The 25,810-nt window shown below is 36.6% G+C and overlaps 1 protein-coding gene across 1 annotated transcript in view; it reads left to right on the top strand.

Moving 5' to 3' along the window:
• Positions 1-7,077: 7,077 nt before the first annotated feature.
• The window catches only part of LOC136842733 (sodium-dependent phosphate transport protein 2A-like), a 35,159-nt gene continuing 16,426 nt past the window's right edge, over positions 7,078-25,810 (top strand). Inside the window, exons 1-2 of the mRNA XM_067110469.1 lie at positions 7,078-7,322; positions 8,441-8,564. Of these exons, the coding sequence (XP_066966570.1) occupies positions 7,251-7,322; positions 8,441-8,564 (196 nt within the window). The 5' untranslated portion in view covers positions 7,078-7,250. The remainder of the gene's footprint in view (positions 7,323-8,440; positions 8,565-25,810) is intronic.

Below are 25,810 nucleotides of genomic sequence, written 5' to 3'. Positions count from 1 at the left end.
AATAAATAAAAAAAATAAACTGAGGAAACCTTCATTTTTAGGTTGGGAAAATGTCAGATTCTTTTACAATCTAACAAGACGAATCCGTATATGTTATATGAATTATTTTTACTCGGCTTCTGTACAGTCCACTGAGACTGTAAGTTGCTTGGTCAGTCTGCATGCATCTGAGCATAACTCGTGTGGAGATACTGAATACTTAATTTATTTTTTCTGTTCATCGTGGAGAAACAAAAATCGCTAATTAAACTAAGTTGCTGAACTGATTATGTATTCCAGTATATGTTACTTTCCAAAATTTTTATCATTAATATTTATACTCGAAATGAAACGACACATGGTTTAAGAATATGAATATGGATGAGAAACAATTAAACCGGGAAACTATTCCGTTTTCTTAAGAAAACTCCCTATTTAGTTTTGTGATTGCTTTTGAGTTTTCAATATTTTTAACCGCTGTATTTTCATCATTTATGAATTCTTGAGTTCCTAAGATGAGACCACTGGCATCTATTAAGAGTTTAGCCCTTTTTTTTAAAGTCTCGTTATTTTTTCAGTAATATTTCCCTTTGCCGTGACTTCACTACATTTATGAAATTATTTCAGTAAAGATTTATCCGTGCTGCCATTGCAATAACTCACGAGGGGAGAAGAACATTGTTTCCTTCACTTGTTATTGCAGTTCATCAGTGCGTCTTTGTTCTCGATGGCCTTCGCGCTCTCTCTCTCTCTCTGTCTCTCTCTCTCTCTCTCTCTCTCTCTCTCTCTTGTTTATATATACATAAATACATACATACATACATATATATATACATATATACATATACATATATATACAGTATATATATATATATATATATGTACATACTGTGTATATATATATATATATATATATATATATATATATATATATATATATATATATATATATATATATATATATATATATGTATGTATAAATAAAGACAAAATCTACGAAGGAAAGGGAAACAACGGAGTGCTGCAAGGCCTTTCGACTTATAGTACTTTACTTGCAGCACTCAGTTGTTTCTCCTTCCTTCGTGGATTTTGTCTTTATTTATATATTCATCACGCTCCATATTTTCGTGATTCAGTTATATCATATATATGTATGTGTGTGTGTGTGTTTTGTGATACCAGCCTCTCTGTCTCCCTCTAACTAGATCAATACCCTAAGTCGCTTATATAACTAATGTCAGTATTATCGTACTAATTTCCATTCATTTACATTTTTCCTATTCCTGTCCTTACTCGTCTTCTTTAAGTTAACATTTCTAAGAACCTTTATTCCTCTTACTACGTTTGTTGTTTGCACTTTGTTATTTACCCCTCGTCACTCAAACAAACATCTCTGAACACAAACACTGAGTCCAGCTTCCCAGAATCTGTTCTTTTCCATTTGCCTACTGATCCTCTTATCATTTCTGCGTATCGGCCTCTCCTCTCTATTTCTGGCACGCAACGATTGCCTAACTTAATGCGCTCCACAAGCAAGCACGCGAAAGCAAAAAAGATAAGAGGGAGTTACGTGTGCATGAGTGCTTGTGTGGAATTTTCAGTTCCAGTACACTTCTAAATGTTTGAAAATTGTCGGGGTTGATTCCACCAAGTATTTGCTCTTGATGAAGTCGAGTTTATGAGTCTGGATATTAAATAACGGAAATTGACTAATGGAAATTAATGGAAATTAATGCATTTTGCATCTCAGGTATTTCTGGTCAGATTACAAAGTCCTCACTGGATTTCGACCAGCAATTTTTGTTGTTATTATATTTTCATCGATTTGTCTTTCTTCTTAAATAAAATTATCATGATTGCTGTTTTGTGCGTGCGTGTGCGTTTGTGTGTCTGTGTGTGTGAGTGTGTGTGTGTGTGTGTGTGTTTAACTTCTAGGAACGTATTTCTATCACGTGTCTGTTCATCAATAAATTTATTCCATTTCGTTCATTTTATTTATAAATAAATCAATGCCGAATGTGTATTCTTAGTTACACTGAAAAAATATTCCTTAATTCTGTGTGGATATCAATGAGATTATCTGGAATGAACCAATAAGTTCGAATAAACTGATAACACAAACTATTATTATTATTATTATTATTATTATTATTATTATTATTATTATTATTATTATTATTATTATTATTATTCAGAAGATGAACCCTATTCATATGGAACAACCCTACAGGAGCCATTGACCTGAAATTCAAGCAGCTTCCAAAGAATATGGTGTTCATTAGGAAGAAGTAAGAGGTAAAAGGAAATACAGAAAGAAGAGATCTCGCTTATTAAAAAGTAAAAAATAAATTTATAAATTAATGAATAGATAAAATCGTATTGAAATGTAACTAGCAAGCAATGACTTTAATTTGTCCTCGATAATAATCTTCAAACAGAAGACACGCTTTAATAAATAAAACCCCACGGAAAGATTTTCCTTTACAAAGTAGGCTTCTAGTCTTCATGTATACATTTCAAAAGCATCAAATACACAATGTTTTTTTTTCAGGACTTCAGATAAAGAGTAATTACTGATTGCTTCATTTATAAACAGTATTAAAGTCTTATTCAGTTTGTATCGGCTTATTCCACCTACTGAACTTTATTACATTGAATTTTTAGCACGCTTCCTTACTATTTTACCATCCTTCAAAAAAACTACATTCATGACACACTAATTAACATACCACAGTGCTGTATTTTTAGACAGAAAGAAAGTTTATGTTAGTATTTTCATCTTTCACTGCGAACACTCGATACTTGTTTGTGAGATTTTACGCCATCGTGATGTTGTGGAGTCGGGAAGCTGTACAAATGAAATGTGATGAAATAATCACAGTCGTGGCGTTTATCACGTCTATATCCGTGATAAGTTTATCTCTGAAATGCTACATATTAGTATAATATTAGAAGATTCATCTTTAGCCTTAGAAAAATAAGTTACAACAAGAATCAGAGTTTCCCCCAAATGGTCAGTCCTTGAAGCTTCCTTTTTAAGGAATACTGTATGAAGGCTTTCAGAACTGTATTTCTTAGCTTGGTCTAAGCAAAGAAGATTATGTCACCAGTAAGCTCTCGAATATATATAACCTCTTATTAGAATCTTAACATATGCTTTTGTTAACCAGTAATCTGTAGGACATTACTTTTTCCAAGTAACCACTTGCTCAAACTAGAATGTCTGGTCTTGAGGCAATGACAGAGTCAGATATTCTTAGTAACCATTTCTAGACTGCCCAGAGTCACCACAGACCCTCTAGCCGGCCATGTAGGCCACGTATCCTTATAAGACTTCCTTGTGAGACTATTTCTGCTTTTCTTTCTATCTTTCTGGTGTCAATGTAACAAATTCTTCGCGATATTATTAGTAATTATAATTTTTTTTTTTTTTTTACTTTTTAAAGTCCGAATTGGCTATCTGATGAAGGTGTGGATCCTATGACGTCAGGTTTTGTCAGAAAGGATAATTTCCTGATAGAAATATATGATTAATCCATCAGAATTTTCAGCAATACTGTTAATTCTGCGAATCTAACGAAAAATAAAATAATCTTTTTCGCTTTATTCATCTTCAAACAGGAGAAACGCTTTAATAAATAAAACCCTAGGGAAGGATTTTCCTTTACAAAGCGGGCTTCTAGTCCTCACGTATACATTTCAAAAGAATCAAACATACAACGTTTTTTCATGACTTCAGACAAAGAGTAATTACTGATTGCCTCATTTATAAACAGTATTAACGGATAAGAGCTGTATTCAAAATAACAAAGAAGTGTATTCTTTCATTTGAAACAAACAAGAGCGTTATCCGTCCTTGTATTCATGTTAATAAGTTTAATCTTTTATTTTGACGAGAGGATGTGCAGTTTCATCTCGAAATAACTAACAAAGAGTCCTCTGGATTACAAAAGATAGCTCTATCATTTTCATCTTCATCAAAATTCAGACAGTCTTATGAAAACATATTAATAAACGGTTGGTTTTTATGCATGAAAGCAAGCGTCACAACTGCCAAGGTTAATGTCCTTATTGCATCAGGAGCCTTTCTCTCTCTCTCCTACCACTGTAGTTAAGTCAATCTTTCTAATTGAATACAAGTTATACAACGTAAGTTTGACCCAAATAATAGACATTTTTCCTTATATACCCAGTTAAAAAAAACTCAAATTTCTGAACACAAGAGGTACCTTCAAATAACAAGTAAAAATGCATATATCGCATTTTTTTCGAATTTCAAACTTTGCATGGTACAGTTATAAATAAACAACGTACTGCAACAGAACATTAAACTGATAAATTGAAAAAGAAATAAACATGCATATAAGAAGATTCTGGTTCTCTGGGTCATAGTAGATGATGTAACTTGTCGACTTTAAGATGCTAGGGACATTTCGGTCAATTTACAGATTGTTTCTAGAAAATTATTTTTTCTAACTTTTGGATAAGCTTTTTAAAGCATGGTGTTCATCCAGAATACGGAAGTGGTCCACTTAAAAAAAAACTCGGCTTAAACTAAACATTTTGGTTGTAGATGATACATGAAACTGATTAGGCCAGACACGGTGACCTTCAGGATAAATGACTACATAAATCTGTTTCACTCTCTAGCACTCACAAACACAGACATGCGCTCGCGCTCACGCATACACACACACACACACACACACACACACACACACACACACACACAGACATACGCAAATCGACCTTCTTCTTCATTTCGACTTGCAAAGCACTTTCAAATATAATATGCGCTACGCCATTTTCGAAGAAGTATCGTAAGTTGTTGAAACGACTTTCAGTTGAAGAGGGTAACGCGTAAAACCAAAATGGCGGGCCCAGCTTACGTAAGCAAAATAATTCGGGGATGGGGGAAACCTGATGACGTAACTCCAGCGAGAGAGAGAGAGAGAGAGAGAGAGAGAGAGAGAGAGAGAGAGAAGCAAAGCTATAGCACCCGCATTCATCTAGTTTTGACGAGGTATGTCGATGGAGTAGATTAAAAATCTCATCAAAGATTGCTTTTTATTCTTTGCGTAAGTCGCCCAAAACTTAAGCCTGAATCTAGTCGGACTGAAATGTCACCTCAGGTTAAGTCAAGGTAAATTCTTCTTCTTCTTCTTCTTCGTCTTCTTCTTCTTCTTCTTCTTCTTCTTCTTCAACCGGATGCCAAGATCTTTCTGATGTTTCGAGTTCCTGGTCAGCTCCTGTCCGTATTATGCGTCATACATCTCGGACCCGTCCCAGACTATGTTTAATTCATTTTCCCCTGAGAAGGATCCCAGAAAGGATGTGCTGTCTTGTTTCCCAACTGCCATTATTGCTTTGTTCGGTTTTGGGGCATTTTCGTGTTTCACAAACAAGCCGGAATGATTCGTCACATGAATGCTCGTGAGTGTCAAATCGATTTACTTTGGGTCTGACTTTTAATCTATTTATTTGGTTCGTGTACAGGAAAGCAAGAATGAAGAAAGATCTGTTTCGTAACATGTTGGCTTTGTATATATATATATATATATATATATATATATATATATATATATATATATATATATATATATATATATATATATATATATATAATAGTACATACACACACATGCACACACACACACACACGCACACACATATATATATATATATATATATATATATATATATATATATATATATATATATATATATATATATATATATATATATATATATATATATATATATATATATATATATATATATGTATATATATATATATATATATATATATATATATATATATTACATGAAGGTTTGCATATAAATGCATAAGCTCGCTTATGCATATGTGATTATACATGCAGTGCAAAACGTACTTACATATGTGCCTTTTCATATGTGCTCTTCTGGCACAGTACCTTCAACATAATTTACATCAATACCTGAAAAAGTGAAAAAGAAAAATATGAGCCAAGAATGCACAAACCGTTACCAGAAATACATACATCAGAGTACTGGGGAATTCTGTTACCCACGTGAAGGGTGCGTGATAGACGTGACGTACTTCTACGTCATCGTAGGTCCGAACCAATCGCCTGTCGTTTCATCATCATCCCGTCTTCCCATTGGTCGGCCTTCTAGCGAGTGAAGCGATGGAACTGCTTATATCATCCAGGGTCTGGATATAACCCAGCATGGGTACTTCTGCTTCGTCACGTTTGCGACTTTGCAGAGAAAGGAAGTCAGTTCTAGAAGAACGTTTTCATGCAACTACGCAATACTGATGGACGGCCCTTTTTCATTGCGTATATGAGATGAATATCAATGAAAGGATATCAACGGAACTTGCAATAATTGCATCAGCTTCGAGTCTTACCCTGTACTTATATATTCATTTCTTGGGCAGTTCTAGCTAGCTTATAGAATTACCAGTAATGCTTTGAGCAAATTGGTATTGATTTTCAGCAGAAGCCAATCTTCTGTATGCATAATACAGCGACTGAAATGACTCCTTTTCGACTTACGAACGAGGCTAAACATGTTGGGCCGGAATCATAGACACGTAGTAGGTGGAGGGGACGACTGAACTGGTTTCAGGATTGAAGTTTTTAACCAGGATTTTAATCCTGTACTTGATTATTTCGAAAAACACTTTTGGATTTACATTATTTCATTAATTTGATTTAGTTATCTAAAAAGGTATGAAGTTATTACATGTGAATATAATAATCCAGGTGCATAGTGCATGCTAATGTCTGAGGACATTATTTTGTATTAAGCTCGTCCCAACAAACTCAGTCAAGTTTTCCATTGGCATAACCTAAGGGAATGGACATTAAGTCCTATAGAGCTATGAATAACCCTCGCATTGAGAATACCTCTCTATGTGGATTCGTAGATCTATGAGAACGTCGACGGGAGTTGGCTGGCTGAGAGAGGTCGACAGGGAAGGGAGCCGAGCGAGGGGCAAAAGTATTGATTTCCTCGTCACCACAGCCACGCATGGAAAGAGAGAGAGAAAGAAAGAGCAGCAGCCACGTTCGCCGAACAAAACCGGCGCCTAGGAAGGCGAGGCCGGCATTTGGCAACCACGTGGTGATCAGTGTGCACGCACTCCTCTCCGGAAGGACTCAAGGAAGTGCTCCTTGGGTGCACTTCCGCACGTGCACTCTCTCTCTCCCCCACGAAGAAAGGAGAGAGTTTCGAGCTCCATCACGACGACGCCTCTTTCTCTTGGCCTGCTCCACACGGCGATGGTCAAGAAACCTTCCAAGCTGGTGAAGAAAAAATCCTTCAAGCAACATGGACTTCCGAGCGAAGAACTGGTGAGTAGAAGGATCGTACTCTTCTCGTTCTTGTCCTTCTTGTGCTTGCCCTTCCTTCTCCTGCATGCAGAATTACACTGGACTTTTAATGGTGCGTTTAAAATGTGGCAATGAATGTGACTAAGTGGACTTTTGGTCAAATTTTACCATCTACCCTCATCCTGACTACTTTGGATTTTATGCACTGAGTTCAATGGAGTGTTTTAAGTGCCTTTTTTTTTTTTAAACTGTGACTATGTGGACTTAATGCTGAAACAATGTGACACAAAACAGCGGGAAACAAACGAAACGGGAAACAAACAACCTGAAGGAAACAATGTGGTGATGACAAAGGCCTTTATGTCTGCATTCATGACAAAGGATTTTTTCTCTGAGTGCATGGTGATCTAGCTTTCCATTATTTGTACCAACACCAATTCCTTTGGAAGGATATCCAGCAATACTATTCAGTTATTATCCAGAAGGCTTAGACAATATAGGTGACGACTGGGTACAAGCCTTTGTAAAATGGAGAAACCTTTTAACAACTAATCGAGAAGACACATGGCTTGGCATGTCTTGGGTCTTATGGAGATCTAGTAACTCTAAACTGCGTCTTCTCGACAACTTTAGAAGGAAACTTAAATTTTCACAGAAGCTGTAATATATTCAGATAGTTTTCTTCTCTCGGAAGATAACTCCACAAAGCTTTTAATACATTTGTTAAGCCCCTCTAAACCTTTGGAAGGAATTCAAAGCCTTCCAGGAATCTGGGAGTTACATAAGTTTATCTAAGCCTTTGACATGTTATGCACTTTTCTTTCAAATGCTCAGAGATTATTTATTTCTTCCGAACATTCTTTGAGATTGAGACGCTTGAGTCCTGTGACTGGTGCATGAATTGCTATAGTAGCACTTCGAGATTTGTAAGTTAATTATGAATGTTATCTTATAAAAAATCAGGTCAAAGGTTCTGAAATTATATATTTCTTCCAAATATCTAAGTCTTAGATAATGAGACGTTTGAATTCTGTGAATGACACTTGAAATTCATATACTTCGAGATTTTCTAAGTTATTAATGAGTGTTATTTTGTAAGAAATCAGGTCATGAATGCTTTGTGTATTTTTTTATGCCAGGTCACGGTCAAGTCCGATCTCATTCTGCTGGCGCCAGAGGTTGAGCAGATTGAGGCGAAGAAGCTTCAAGGAGGAAAAGGAAGACGGAGGAAGGTCAAGGGTGACCTCAAGGATCCCATTACAGGTCAGTGGAGGTCGCTCCTTTCTCCTCTTGTTTTCCATGATTTATATAATCTTCCTTCTCTCAAGGGACGGACCCTCCTTCCCATTTGGCCTAGATCTCATTCTTCTCTTCTTTTTTTTTTCTTTCATCAGTTCTTTTCATTTTTTTCTTTGGTGCCAGGGCTTCCCGATAAAAGTGCGACTTGTCTGTTCAGCTTTCATATATATAACGAATCAGTGAACGATTTTACTAACGGCTGTAAAAACTGATGACTCGTTTTACTTCATGACAAAAAATTAGTAACTCATTTACTAACGTAGAAAAATTGAGTAATTCGTTGTAACACTAGATAAAAAGTTAGTGACTCATTTTGACAACTGATTAAAAAAAATAGCAGTTCATTACACCATCAGATCAATTAGTCTCTTGACTGACAGAGCACAATCACTGAAACTAGTAAAGGAACGTGGTTATGAGAAAAAAGAATTATAATCCTGAAAAGTGTTTCAAAATTCAAATTTTGACAATTCCTGCGTGGTCTCAAAGTTCATTAAAAATAAAAGAGAAACCTCAGCCACGGACCTTTCCCCCAATCCCTTTGGGGACAAATTTGTCAAAGATAAAAGGGGGGGGCAGAGAATGATAGGTGAAAATGGTGGGATATTCTTTTTGGTTTTAAATCAGGCAGAAGCGGCTCGTTAGGAGTTCTTTCACAATAAACGACGTCGAAAACACGCCGAGTCCCTTTGGTTTCTTTATTCTTGGATTTGTCTGTAATGTCCCGCTTGTTCGAAAACATATACCTGATAGAGCCTATATCTGATATTTGTTTGATGTTTGTCAATTCGTTAATTATACTTTGATAAAAGATCAGTGTCGAACTTTGAAAATTGAAAAACAGAAACCACAAATTGGAGAAGAAGAATATGTTAGTAACCCACTTACAGTTTCGGATCGTGGAGACACTGCGTGGAGACACCAAAACCCAGATTGACTGCATATTGGTAACAGATCAGTATCGAACTTTGAAAATTGAAAAACAAAAACTCACAAATCTGAGAAATTATTGTATTAAAAAAATCCACAATAAGTTTCCGAGTGTCATGCTCCCACTTCAGTGTGGAGACACTAAAACCCAACTGGCTCCACAATGAAGAGGGAGCATGACGCTCCGAAACAGTATGTGGATGTCTTAAATATATTTCTTCCCCAATTCGTGGTTTTTGTTTTTGATAACCTAACGAAACTTTCTAACAGACCCCATTTCATATTAAAAGCCTTGACGATCATCAAACTAAATCTATTGTAGCTTGAATATTTTTTTAAACTCAAATGAACTACTGGTATTTCACTTACCAGTCGATTGTCTTCTTTTTTTTTTTTGGTCAAAAATGTTAGGCGACAAATGGCCCTCGCCGATTGGCGCGTTCGTTCGTACGTGCGTGCTCACTTGACTTCACTGTGACGTGGGAGAATCGTTATTCCGTACCAGGTCTGGGATCAAAGAATCTTTTCTTTTTTCTTTACTCTCTCTCTCTCTCTCTCTCTCTCTCTCTCTCTCTCTCTCTCTCTCTCTCTCTCTCTCTCATTTTCATGTGATTTATGGTCATTGAAATTCAATTTTTAATTGCTTTCTTATTACTTTTACCTGTTTATACTTTTCTACATTTTTAAGCTAGATTTTTTCTTGCACATTTATCGTTCAATTCACCTATTTCCTTGTACCAAGGCATACTTTGATGTAAGTTCATTTCCTTATCTGTTCTTATGCAGTGATGGTATTGAGAGAGAGAGAGAGAGAGAGAGAGAGAGAGAGAGAGAGAGAGAGAGAGAGAGAGAGAGAGAGAGAGGTCATAGTTATGGATGAGAAGGTCCGTTATAGATAGCAGAAATATAATCAAATCTGAGAGAGAGAGAGAGAGAGAGAGAGAGAGAGAGAGAGAGAGAGAGAGAGAGAGAGAGAGAGAGAGAGAGAGAGGTCATAGTTATGGGTGAAAGGTTCTATCATAAATAGTAGAAATATGGGCAAATCTGAGAGAGAGAGAGAGAGAGAGAGAGAGAGAGAGAGAGAGAGAGAGAGAGAGAGAGAGAGGTCATAGTTATGGGTGAAAGGTTCTATCATAGATAGTAGAAATATAGGCAAATCTGGGAGAGAGAGAGAGAGAGAGAGAGAGAGAGAGAGAGAGAGAGAGAGAGAGAGAGAGGTCATAATTATGGGTAAGTAGTCCTATCACAAATGGTAGGAATATGGGCAAATCTGTGAAATTTTCGTCACAGTTATTCATGAGTTACTGCCAACTGGTTTTCACTTGATCCTGATATTCGGAGGGATTCCCGCTATAACGCAACCAGCCCCCATCATCTACCAAAGGCCACGCATAAATATCACATGAAGGCGAAGTTAAACGAGTGAAGGCCACTACGTTTCTCCACGCCTTGCGCTGACAGTTTTCCGTCAGCATTAAAACTTTCACGAACTCGGCTAGTCCGTTCATTATCCACAGAATGGGAGAGGAAATTTACCGCCATGTTGTCGATGACTTAATTTACGAATTTCGTGAAACTGAATGAAACGTCAAGAATGGGAATGCGTGTAGGAGGGGAAATTCGTCGGGGGAGGTATACTGGGAGAGGTGGGGTGGAGATTTGGCTCCCCCCTTTCCTGCAAGATGGTTGACCTAGATATCAGTAAGGTCTTTCCTGCAACCAGTAGCCAGGAGCTGTCTGCAGGCAGTCAATTTACGAATGATGTCTTTCTTTTTATTCAAAATATTTTATTAGTTTGGAAATTAGATACGTTATTACAATCTGGTTATTTGTACTACCTGTAGGTGAAAGTCTAATTAGTTTAGTAACTGAGGACGAATTTTTACAATTATTTTACATCTTGATTTACCTGTGGAGAGGATTATGTGGTTCATTTGTAAACTGGTCGCTCGGATCACCTGTAGAATTACTGATCGCTTAATCTGAATAAAAGGGAATAGTAATCAACCGAAACTGATCGTTAAATAATCCAGAGAAGCCTGACTATTGCTCTCCAACTGAAACTGTCGATAACTTCACCCAACGTCAACGAACTTTCAGGTTTAACGACCAAATATTTTTTCTTCGTCTCTTTACATTCAACGCATTGCTGTAAAGCCACCTGAATATTTGATCAAATATTTTCTTTCCCCAAGGGCAAACTTTCCGTCAACACTCGAGGAAATTGGCCTAGTTAAATATAAAACTTAAGGTCTGATTTTTTTGTCGACCGGGAAAATGATTGGGAAAGGACCATAAATATTTGTAATCGAAGTGTTTTTTGAATCACGTCGAAGTCTTCGATTTGTACCAGTCATTAAATTTTGTGTCTCGTGAATTTATTTTTATTTTATTCGAAATGATTAGTAATCTAGAGAATAACACAACGAGGTTGTTGAATGTTTCGATTCATACGTGATCAACTTGTTTTTAATTGATAACGAGTACTCTGTTAACTGGACCAATAGAAGTCTGCTCTGTATCAATGATTAAATTTTTTATGTTGCGTCAAGCTGTTTCGGGTTGAAATCATGGGTAATCCAATAAAACGAATATTTGGATTCATACGTAATCAGCTCGCTTTTATTTGATGACAAGTGCGTCAAATATTCCCTATGGTATTTTTATTTCCCCGGCAAATTTCGTAGAAAATTTGCAAGAAGCACTGTAGCAACAAAGAATCACAACGTTTCACATAATTCTTGTAATGCGTTTAATAGGATTTTCAAAACTTTAGTAAGGAAATGCGAGTCGATCGGTGCATATGAGATGCATCGTTTATTATATTTAAAATTCAACAGGAAATGCTTAAAATAAACTCTTCAAATATACATACGATCGACAGGAAATGCTTAAAACAAATTCTTCAAATATACATACGATCGATTTTCATTTCATTACTGAAGCATAAAGAAAATCCTCTTAACTATATAGAAAGAATTGTTTTGAGGCGTAATTCTGTATTGTAACATCGTCTCGCAAATGTTCTATGAAATCTGCCGTGGAAATGGGAGCACCTCAAGAAATATTCGACTTATCAGAATTTTTATTGCCACGAACAAGCAAAAGAAATTTAGGTACCATTTTATTCGATGCAACAGATCGTATTTCCCTTATAGCACGCAATTCGTTTATAAATTGTGTTATCGGAAATAAAAGGCCAGCGCTTGATAAACTCTACGGGGATTGGTAACCATATTTCATTATTCTGCCACTCCTCGCGTTTACAAGTGGAAAGTAGCACTTGAAATGTTTTCAAAGCTCGAAGTCAATAATAATAATAATAATAATAATAATAATAATAGTCAGTATTTTCTAAAGAAAGGATAGGCTGATAAATACGTGTAAATGTTTCCACAAAAAATACATAGATGAAGCTTGCGCGGAGAAAATTAAAAAGGAAAACAGCGAATGCAATTTACTCCGGAAAGGGAAACCATCATTACCAGTCCATTTTACAGCTGGTAGAAGCCTTTTACGTCGCCACTTTGTCTACAAGAGGCCATGGTGGAAAAAAACGAGACTAAACAAATTTTTTCTTGGAGACACTTGTTAGAAGTCATGAGACACAGTCACGGAAAAAGGGTTTAGCTGAGAGAGTGAATCATTGTAAAAGCACTCTAAGTGAGATTGCACGTTAATATCGTCTACGGATTATCTTGCATGATCATGACTTCTTGCAGCTGTTGCAAAAGACCATTATCCTCTATTAATGCCTAATGCAATTTCATACAAAGCTATTAATCCTCTTGTCTCAGAGTATCTGAAAGTTTAAGCACTTTGATTTTCCGCGAATGTTTTGCAACTGGTAAATGTGCGTGCTTATTGATAAGTTCAGTTGCTTATTAATAATATCAAGTTTATTTAAGCAAGTGTTGGGTATTCTCGTAATTTGTATGCCAGGGAGATCATGAATATTAAAACAACATTGCATATTGCTATTGTTAATACCAGTTATTTGAAATACTTTATTGATTTACGTTATCGACAAAATTTGGATAGGCTGATTTCAGTTGGAATATCGGTAGTAACTAGTAAAGGGCAAATCAGCGATCCTCAGATCGAACGTCAAAACGACTTTCTTTTTCTATGAATAAACTATAAACTTAATTCCATGCATCCACTATCCCTAAGCTTCGGCGATCTTCCATCATTTTCCGCTCTTTAAACTTCTTCGGGCCTGGGCTTCAAAAAGTCAGTAAATTATCACTCCTTTAGCCAGTGAACTAAACCAGTGAGGGACTGGTTTTTCCACATCAGCTGTCCCGATGATTCAGTGCTAAACAATTTACGTCCTTCTGTCATACGTAAACAGCTGTCCAACTCAAATGTGGATGACGGTTTGAAATAAATTGAAAATCTGTGGGCGCATGTTGGTTTGATTTTCTTTCTTTCAATCATCCATGTATATGCAGATTAAAAGCTCTTTGTGCAAACTCTTGGTGCCCGCCGGTTATGCTTGCGTTACCTTAATTGAATATCGTTTTATCCATGTACTGTATATATTTTTTCCATTTGTGTTAGCAATTTGATAGTCCAGCTCTCTCTCTCTCTCTCTCTCTCTCTCTCTCTCTCTCTCTCTCTCTCTCTCTCTCTCTCTCTCTCTCTCTCTCCATTCGTTTTAGCAGTTTGCTAATCCATTCATCTTTCTCTCTCGCTCTCCATTTCTTTTTTCCCATTTGTTGCAGCAATTTGCTAATCCATCTCTCTCTCTCTCTCTCTCTCTCTCTCTCTCTCTCTCTCTCTCTCTCTCTCTCTCAAGTGTGTAAATATAAGTGTGCCTCTTGAGTATCGATTTTCCATTAACATTGTACCCTCCCTCCGGTCTGCATCGTGCTTGCGGGCGCCGACCCTATGCAAGCGCCTCCGACTTTATCAAATAAGTATCGCATAAATGTCGTACGTCAAACTCCGCTTCCAGTCAGAATTAGCCCATTTTGGGGTTGGGGCCCGGGGAAGGAATGAGAATTCTGGAGAGCCTATGATGGCGTTGAAATGTCTCTGCTAAAAGGAAGCACTTGCTGATGATAGGCTTAATTATGGCAGTAAAACTAGAGAATAAAGCTTAAATCTTTCGATAGTGCATATTCATAATGAGAATACATTGCAAACCGTACCGTTTGTATGATGAATTACTGGCCTTCAAAAATATTTCTGAAACAAAACACAGGCTGATGATAGGCCTAGTTATGGCAGTAAAACTAGAGAATAAGGCTTAAGTCTTTCGATAGTGCATATTCATAATAAGAATGTACTGCAAATAGGACAGTTTGTACGATAAATTATTGATCTTCTAAAATATTTCTGAAACAAAATAAAGACTGATGATATGCCTGGTTTTTGCAGTAAAATTTAAGATTAATACATAAATCTTTCGATAGTGCATATTCATAATGAGAATTTACTGCAAATAGTACCCTTTGCGTGATGAAACACAGACGTTCAAAAATATTATTACAGTAATAAAACACAGACTGATGATAGGCCTAGTTATGGCAGTAAAATCTGACAAAAATATAAATCTTTTGATGTGCACAACCATAATGAGAATATACTGCAAATAGTAGCTTTTGCGTGATGAATTACTGAGCTTAAAAAATATCATTGCTATAATGAAACAAAGACTGATGATAGGCCTAGTTATGGCAGTAAAATTAGAAAATAAAACATAAATATTTTCATAGAGCATATTCATAATGAATTACTGACCTTCAGACACCAAGGACATATAGGTTAATGAGTTACTAAGAAAGGAGAGAGGCGAGTACTTCTTAGGAAATATATTGAAGAGAAGGGAGTCCTTCGTAGGAAATATATTGAAGAGAAGGGAGTCCTTCGTAGGAAATGCATTATTTCATCGCTGCCTCGTCTAAGGCTCGGTACAATACATCGTCTTGATGACCTTTAAAGGTTAACTGGCAACTACATCTCTCCGTCTGCTGACGTTCTCCCCGTCATTTTCATGGCGATCATTTTCGTTATTATTATTATTTTTGTTATTATTATAACTGCTGCCATTACTACTACTGCTGCTGCTACTCGACCCCTACTAATATTAATGCAATAGTAAGTGAATGGATCAGAGTAGTAGCACCTACGCTACTTTAACTGTCTTTAATTATTCAGTCTGTAAGGTATGGTATTTTTGTACAACTATTTCTGACCACGGTATTTATAGGTTGAATGCTTTATGATAACCCTGACGTCAAATACTCTACGCAACACACAAAAGCCCATCTGGCAATGAGAGCGCTGTAGCCTTGAGAGCTGAAAAGTGACTACGCCTAAACTGAGCTAAACTGATCACAAAATCTAGCAGAAGGGACTACACAGCTTTCTTTTACCTAACTCTATATACCTTCAAACTGTGCCTGACTTCCTGGTTAACTAATTGATTAATTTGTATAGCTGCCTTAACAGATAAGCTAAAGTAAGCTTCAGTGAAATTGAGCATTGCTAATGGATGGGGCATTTATGCACCTTCGAAGCAAACCTGTTGAGTAAACTAACACTGGAAAACCATGCTCTCTTAAATACCAAGAAACCAGTTTTATTTGCTTTGCGCTGCCTGCTAAACGTATGGCGTTGTGAAGTTTTGTTTGAGCGATTAAACTTCGTCCAATGTTCAACTTCATATAAAGATAACGTAACTCTCGTACATCCATTTCACTTGACATTTTTACAAAAGAGCGAGCGTTCCAACAATTGCCAGAGTCTTACCACAAAACAGATATGTTCATCCTGATAGATAGATCGAATGAGGCCAAATAGTAGTGTCTCCAAAACTAAACCCAGATATGATAATGAAGATGATGGTGATGATGATGATGATGATGATAATGATGAGTATGTTTCTTGTTCAGGAGCACACCTGATGTCATACTCGTTTTTGAAGGCTGGGTCCCGCCAAATTAGAGCTTGAGTGGGTTCAATTTAAGCCATCAGTGACAGGTAATTGGTGTTAAATTTAGCAGCAAAGATGCTAAAAGAAGCAAGATAAGGTGCGTGTGTTATGGTGTCTTCAGCACTGTACTAACGAACTTAAGAGATAGTGTTATTATTGCGAATATTGACAGATCGACGGAGAATCTTGTCCTAAAGATGTATACATAGACGAATAGTTTTTATTATTATTATTATTATTATTATTATTATTATTATTATTATTATTATTATTATTATTATTATTATTATTATTATTATTATTATTATTAAAACAAAAGTTTCGAATGTGTTGAGGCTTATAATCCATCAGGTCTTGTCATCTTTTCTGTTCAATTGTGCCATAAGGGTCACATTGACTCCGTAGCATTTAGTTAATGAAGAAAAAAAGGTTATTAACTCTTCCTTCTTCCGTACAATATAAAAAAACGAAGTATTCTTTATTTTACAAATAATCATCCGATTTTCACATCGTGATATCACGTAGAAAATGAGACACAGAAAACTGAAATTCATGGACATTGATTCAAAAGAATCAAGGATGAAATTTTACACAACAGGAAAACTAAAACATAGCGATGATATTTAGGTAGTTAATAAAGGAGATTTTTTTATACACCATTGTCTCGTGATGAGCGAATTGTAAAAGAGAAGAGGCTGGAGGTAAATTGGGAAAATACGACGAAGGTCTTCTCTAAGCCTTTTTTTTTTATTTTTTTGTACACCGTCCGGCAACTTCCTGGTCCCAGAGATTATAAGAAAACTCATGGGACGGCAAAGGTCTTTGGGAGTTGTAGGGTTGGGGGTTGGGAATTATTTTGTGGGAGGGGGGAAATGGTCCTGGGGGGGAGGAAGGAATGGACGTTGTATGAGTGAATGAGTAAGAGAAGCGAATGTAGGAAGAGATAGAAGGCAAGAATGAAAGTGAGGGTGCAATGAGAGAGAAAAGGAACTGAAAGCGAACTGAAAAAAGAACGGAGGTAAAGAAAAGAATGAAAATAAACTGGAATTTAAATCATGCTTTATTAAAAAGAGAACGAATTGCCTAAGGCATTTTCCACAGAACGCAAATCCCTTAGATTTAAGAAAAGGGAACATAATTAGAGAAGCTAAGATACCGGAAGGAAAGTAGGGTAAGTAGGCTAAAAACACGCCCGGGGACTAAATAGGGAAGTAGCGCAATCAGGTAACAGCGATCGTTACTGTTCCTTGGATTGGATCACGAAAGTAGCTCAGACGAGAGCCGTCTTGAGCACGCAAGGTGACTTTCGCATGTCTCGAGAATTTGTAGCCGACCTCGTATGGCTTCGGGCTAACACGGCAAGGCGCACGCGCGCACGAATACACGTTAACACGTCAGTAGGAATAGGAACAAATTATATATATATACATAGACTCACACATATATATACTATTTATACACACACACACACACACACACACACACACATATATATATATATATATATATATATATATATATATATATATATATATATATATATATATATATATATATATATATATGTACTGTATATATACATATATACATATATAAATGTGTATTTACATATACATATATATATATATGTGTCTATATATATATATATATATATATATATATATATATATATATATATATATATATATGCATATATATATATATATATATATATATATATATATATATATATATATATATTTATGTGTGTATGTATATGTATATATACACAAATATATACATAGTCATAAAATTAATGCCTTATCAATATATTGAAATAGAAATAGTAAGCAGAAATAAGTGACCATATACGTCAAGAATTCACCTTGACCTTTCAATAGAATTTTTACCAACCATCCCTTTGACCTTTTAGGTGAATTTTACGCCGTGGATACACCTGGATACTAAAGGGAAAATTAACTTAAATATATACCAAGCCCGAAAGGGGGAAAATATGCATGATATATCCACCCTGACCTTCAAGGGAACTATACAGTTAATATGCACTTCGTACCTTTACGAAAATATAAAACAATTATTATTATTATTATTATTATTATTATTATTATTATTATTATTATTATTATTATTATTATTCAGAAGATGAATCCTATTCATGTGCACAAGTTCACAGGGGCCATCGACTTGAAATTCAAGCTTCCAAAGAATATGGTGCTCATTAGGAAATAAGCGAAGGTAAAGGGAAATAAAGAACGAAGAGATCTCACTTTCTAAAACGAAAAAATAATCAATGAATTACCAAATAGATAAAAATGTATTAAAATGCAAGGATAATAGCATTACGGGTAGTAATGCATTACACCTTCGCTTGAAACTATACACTCTTGAAACTATACACTTCGGGGTCAAGAGAAAATATACAATAAGCATACACTTGACCTTCCACACCCGAAAATACGTTCCCACCCGCGTGACTTCGGCCAATCTTGGTTTTCCCCATGAGTTGACAGACGTTCTGTCTAGCGGCCTTGCCCGTCCAGTCCCCGCCCTAATGTCCTTCCACTATTCTTCATTATTCAGTGTACATAACCAGTCAGGGTAGTTTTTTGTTCCTCTGTATTAATCTCTTATTATTGCTTTCTCTTTCCTCGCCTTTGTTCTTATACTTTGTCTCCCCCCATTTCCCTTATTTTCCTTTTTCCTCAAATCTTTTTTCCTTCCTTCTACTCTTTCGCTTCCTCATTGTCTTCTGCTTCTTAATTTACTTCCCGGCTTCTCAATTCTTTTCTTTGTCTGCTTCAATTCCACTCTTTTCATTGTTATCTTCCACTTCTTGTTCTTTTTGTCTCATTTCCAGTTTTCCCTCATTTTCTCCCTTTCCCTTTCTTTTGCTGTCTCTGCTTCCCCTTTCGTCAATTATCCTTCTTTTTATTTTATTTTCTACTCTCCATTTATTTTTCCAATGCCTCATGTTGTTCTTCCTTCCCTTTCTCGTCTTCCGCTTCATTCCTCCATCATTTTCTCCGTCTTTCGTTCTCCCTGCTACGTTCCTTCTCTCTCTCTCTCTCTCTCTCTCTCTCTCTCTCTCTCTCTCTCTCTCTCTCTCTCTCTTTATTGATGTTCTTTCACTTCATTTCCTCTCTCCTCCTTCTCTCCTTACTTCTCCCAGCTCCGAGCTCTTTCCACTTTTACGACTCTTCCATTCTTCTTTTTATCGTTCACTCCCTCTTACTTCCTTGATCCCCTCTCCCCTCCCCCCACCGACCCCTACCTCCATTCCCCCTCCTCCTCCTCTTCCTCCTCCTCCTCCTCCTCCTCCTCCTCCTCCTCCTCCTCCTCCTCCTCCTCCTCCTCCTCCTCCTCCTCTTCCCTCTCTCTCTCCCCGGGCCACAGAATTACCGACCTAACTTCGGTCTTCCCTGTCAATAATGATATTCTGGGAAAGTGTAATTCCCGTTTATTTTTGCATTAGTGGGCGCGTGTCCTGCAGCCGATATTTCACGGCTGGAAGACCCACCACCACCTTCGTGCACGGTCGCCATTAATGAATCAACTTGCTTTGAATCTGGAGATTTTTAGGCTTCTGTAAAACAGAACTATTGAGATGGCTTTGTCTGTCCGCCCGCACTTTCTCTGTCCTCACTTTTTTCCGTCCGCCCTCGGATCTTAAAAACTACTGAGGCTAGAGGCTGCTAATCGGTATGTCGATCATCCACCCTCCAGTCATCAAACATACCAAATTGCAGCCCTCTAGCTGCAGTAGTTTCTATTTTACTTAAGGTTAAACTTAGCCATGATCGTGCGTCTGGCAACGCTATAGGACAGGCCACCACCGGGCCGTGGCTCATACAGCATTATACGCTGTACAGAAAACTTGTTTTTTCACGAATTTACCCTTAGGAGTCCGAAAGGTTTTTTCGAAATTCCCTCTGCCCGAATTCTTACGTGTTTTCAGATATTTGTTTAGGAACCAACTGGAAAAGTTTGAACGAGGGTACCAATTTTTGGGGAGGATACTTAAGTAGCTCCTTTCCGTGGTTGCGTGATGTGTGTGACGTCATAACTGACGTGCGTGGCATATATTAGTAGCCTTTACAGGAAAAGTAGCGTCTGGAGCAAATTTTTGCGGCCATGTGCTAAAGTGTGCGGGATTTCTCGCTCGTTTGACGGTGCTTCTACACCCTGTATTGCACTCAGATTGTAATTGGGTAACTTACCTTAATGAAACAGGGTAAATTACCTAAAGTTTACACTGAGAGGGGTCTCTTGTTTTAATATCTTAGTGGGGGAGCTGTGTTATCAGTAGACTGCATAATAAAAGCAAATGTTACCTAAACCATTTTCGGTGCTTGGAAATTTTTGTGTCTCAGAATATATGGATGTCAGTATAATCCACTTTCCAGATGAGAACTGCATAATTTATACCCTATATGCTATTATGTATACGTTAATCATCCTCATTTTGTAGCAATTAGCTGATAATTGAATTTTCAAAAGCGCATGCGCAAAATATTCTTTGTTTGCGTACTGGTCTTAGAAGTTCAGTCCTATTCCAACCTCTGAATTTAAAAAGATGTGCTTTTTTCTATTTCTGGTCTGAAAAACAAAATTATTTACAAGTAACACTATATGATTATATTCCAAGCTATAAACCCTCTTTTATAAATAAAGAAAGATATCGACGGTTAATATTTAACATATAATAACGATTACCTCCACATCTTTTTCTCATTGTCAGTGGCTGTAGCTCGTCGTGTATTTCAGAACCTGCTGTATTCACATTACTGAAGGTACTGCCACACGCGCGATATCGTTTTCAGTATCTTTTGATACCGTGCTTCCAATAATAGCATCAAAAGGTGGTAATGTTAGCACGCTGGCCGAATCATGTGATAACGCAAATTGGCATTTTCCTTACAGTGCTTTAGAGAACAATCGAATTTACATTTAAACAAGTATTATACTTAATACTATCCATTTCGTGAAAAGGTCTGTGATCTTATGCTTGTAGGAAAATTGTCAGTTTTTGCAGATTTTGATAAAATGACTATAGCCTACATGCTATAGGTCTGTCATGCTAAAACTGATATCTGCTATTTAACAACGAATTCTTTACAGAGTAATTACATCCTTGAATGTCTTATACAACACAAGTGTACTAGCCCTAGGGAATCAAAACTCTTGTACTGATTTGAATTATACTGTCGTCACTTGGGAAGGTATAGGATGGGTAGTCTTCCCTACGAACATAATTGCCAATCTATGGCTAAATGAAAGCACTGGTGTCTAGACGCAAAAATATGCTAGAAAAGTATGGCCGTGTGACAGTGCCTGTACTCTTGGAAAATGAAACAAATTTTTTATTTCCTGATACAAATTAACCTGCAGTTCTTGGTTATGCCACGTACTTGAAGGCAAACGTCTTTTTAGTTGGTGAAATTACCATTTAGAAGGCAGTATCAAATCAATGTCTAAGTAAATTAATGCAAAGCTATTTACCGCTGCCGAGATATTTCCATGGAAGTATTTGGTAACTATACCATTAAATGGGCGTGGTTTCTTTCCTAGGTACGTTTTAGAAGTCCGTTTTACGATTGTAATTATGTATAATTGTGTTGTTAAGCTGCATGCTTATAAAGCTAAATTGAAGCAGTTATCACAGTACTTTCTACTCCAGTGTAATAGGATAGAAAACAGTTCATTTAAGAGTATTGGGTAAATTTGTCACAGATGTTTAATAAAAGACGAAAGACATACTTCACATCTTTTAACATACCCAGAGGGAAGGAAACTTGCTCTCTGCTCTCTCTCTCTCTCTCTCTCTCTCTCTCTCTCTCTCTCTCTCTCTCTCTCTCTCTCTCTCTCTCTCTCTCCACTGAGGAAAGGATAAAGATCTCTCTCTCTCTCTCTCTCTCTCTCTCTCTCTGTCACGCATATATATATATATATATATATATATATATATATATATATATATATATATATATATATATACAGTACATATATATATACTGTACTGTATATATATACATATATATATACATATATATGTGTGTGTGTGTACATAGTATAGATAGATAGATAGATAGATAGACAGATAGGTAGATAGGTAGATATGTTTCATTTTTCCACGAGGAAATGTCCAAGGCCACCTTTACATTCATGGCTGGCCTATTTGTACGGTGGCCGACCTACTTAAAATATCTTTCCATCCCCCAGCGGGAGCGTCGACCTCCAATGTCATTTAAGCCTCTTTTTATCTCCGTCGCTCCAACATTTCCCAATATTTCTTTTCATCTTTTACTTTAATTTTACTTTTACTAAACTGGGACATCTTTTATCACTGTGGAATTCATGGGGTTTCTATTTGTGCTTTTCCGTAATATGAATTATTCTTTTGTTTATTTTATATCTTTAATTTCTGCAAGCTTTTAATGTGATATATTTATATATTTAATGCTTTTCAGTGGGTTGGTTCTAAATAATATTTTTATCTTCATTCTTTTTGGCCATTTTTATACGATAAAGGCTTTCTGACGATGCATTCAACCTAAAAATGTAAGCAAATAACAAAATGGTTTTCTTACATCAGTACAACCGATTAATTTTAATAAACAGTGTATTTACGTCATAATATATATATATATATATATATATATATATAGCTTTACATTTTCATACATTGAGTTGAAGTCCGTTCTAAAAAGTATGATTTTTTATTCATTTCCCTGGCCTTGGGAAAATAACACCTGAACATTTTCTATAGTTTTAAACATTTTTCTATTTTAATGAACCATCGGGCATCATATGGTTGAGTTTCAAAAAAACATTTTGGGGAGTTCCATTTTCATTTTGAACGATGTGATGAGAACATGTCGCATATGAAATTAAATTTAGTTTTGACACGTGCTCACGAAAGCACAAGCGTACACACATACAACCACCCACCCAAAACACACACACATATATATATATATATATATATGTGTGTGTGTGTTGATATATATGTTTCATATATATGTGTACACACGCACACACATACACACGCACACAAACACATACACAAACATATGTATATACATATATGTATATACATGTTTCATATAAATGTGTGTACACAAGTACACACGCACACACATATATATGTGTGTGTGGGTGTGTGTGTTTGCGTGTGCGTGTTTGTGTGGGTGTATGTGTGCGTGTGTTTTTTTTATGAATGCAGTACGTGTGATCGCAGACATCATACACTTTAACTGACTCCGAAATTCCTAGCAATCATCTCAAATTAGGAGTTAAAAAACTCTTTTATAAAAAAAACCTGTTGACAATACCCCTTAACGGAAAGGCATTCAGATGCGCCTGTTTTGACCGTTCACCTGAGACCCCTTAATTGTTTGTTGTTTGCGCCAAGAGTCACGTGCCTTCCTTCAAACAGATGTAATAACACGTTGGTAATTTGCTGTTCATTGATAGATAATCTATAACGTGCTGTTTTCAAGGGCATTTATGAAAGGATTCCGGTTTAGTGATTAGTAGTGAAATGGGCGTCGTCCGACCGTAGACTTTCGTCATATACAAGGCTATGTATTCAGTATTGCTGACAAAATATTAGCTTGTTTTCGTATCATAAAGAGCCAATTCAGCGCTTTTGAAGAATTCTATTAAAAATAATGCACATCAATGGAGTTCTCACTTTATGGCCTATGTAGTTCTCCATTGCGACGCGTCTTCCTGGCGCTTGGAAAACCGGTGCGGACTGGATGGCTGGATGTGGGCGCTAGAGAGAGAGAGAGAGAGAGAGAGAGAGAGAGAGAGAGAGAGAGAGAGAGAGAGAGAGACTAGGGTAGACTCGTAGACCAGTGGGGTGTTGAGGGGTGGTGGAGGGGTGTTTATTGGGAGGATGGGTGTTAAATGGCAAAATATGGTTAATGGAGAGTTCCTGACTTTTATTTCTATTAAATTTATCGCTTAAATGTTCTATTATTCTGGCAAAATATGCTGAATCATTGTCTGTGGTTCACGCGATTTGTCATTTAGGTTCTAAATATACATAGTGACCTGTATCATTAATTTTCTTAGAGCGAATGTGAAAGGCAACTGATGACAATTCTGTTTATGATTTGTATGTGTGTGTATATATATATATATATATATATATATATATATATATATATATATATATATATATATATATATATATATATATATATATATATATATATATATATATATATATTTATATATATTGTGTGTGTGTGTGTGTTAATGACTAAATAATCAATTTATAACTTCTTACACACCAATCAGTAAGTTCCTACAATAAATGCCATGTATTTTGTAAGTCACTATCAACTGCAAGTTAAAATGCAATAATGATTTCTGTAAGCTGCTTAGTTTTAAAGTTTTCCAGTTCCTATCCTTCCCTGAAAATGTCATCCCGTATTTATATTCTACTTAACATACTTTCATTATTGCAAAAATTTTAAACATTTGGTATTCTGATTTTTTTTTTTTAGTGCAGTCACGTTCCTAGTTATTTTATTCCCTGAAACTTTCAAGTGAGGTTATTATTGCGAAGGGTTATTCCATTTGAGTGATTACTGTCGCGTCATGTTTTCGTTATGAACTGTCAGGGCCGCTATCTGCTGCATGACTGCGGTATAGATTATTGGAACCGCCGCGGGATGGCCGAGATTTTCGGGACGAAAACAAGTCCTCCATAAAGAGAAGAAGGGAAAAGAAATCCTTCCCTTTATTGCCCCTTTGGATTCCCCCTCCTTTTAAGAATAATAATTCGACTTAGACAAAAGGACATTGTTGAAACTTTGAGAGGAATGAATTGCCTTCATGTATAAAGCGGCTTTAGGTTCTTGACTGAAGTTGGTGCAACTCGAATGGGGGACGGTGCCATTAGATAACCTTCAAAAGTATCAGTGGCCCCACGCCGCGATAAAGAAGTTGTGTGGGTGGGACCTAAGTTTCGTCTGCAATGGGTATCTCCCTCTCTCTCTCTCTCTCTCTCTCTCTCTCTCTCTCTTTACTGCGTGGTCTGTGAGAGTGTTTGTGTGTTTGTGTAAGCTGTGGAGCCTTTCTGTGTGTGCGTGTGACCTTCATCTCTCCCTATGTCTCTTGCTCTCTCTCCTTCTACTGCTGCGTTGCCTCTCTCTCTCTCTCTCTCTCTCTCTCTCTCTCTCTCTCTCTCTCTCTCTCTCTCTCTGCTGTGTGGCCTTTCTGTATGCGTGTGCGTGCGTGTGTCTGCTGTGTGTCCTTCATTTCTCTCTCTCTCTCTCTCTCTCTCTCTCTCTCTCTCTCTCTCTCTCTCTCTCTCTCTCTGCTG

This window comes from Macrobrachium rosenbergii, chromosome 10 (genome assembly GCF_040412425.1).
Source record: "Macrobrachium rosenbergii isolate ZJJX-2024 chromosome 10, ASM4041242v1, whole genome shotgun sequence".
Classification (NCBI taxonomy): Eukaryota; Metazoa; Arthropoda; class Malacostraca; order Decapoda; family Palaemonidae; genus Macrobrachium; species Macrobrachium rosenbergii.
This window is presented reverse-complemented; position numbering and strand designations above follow the sequence as displayed.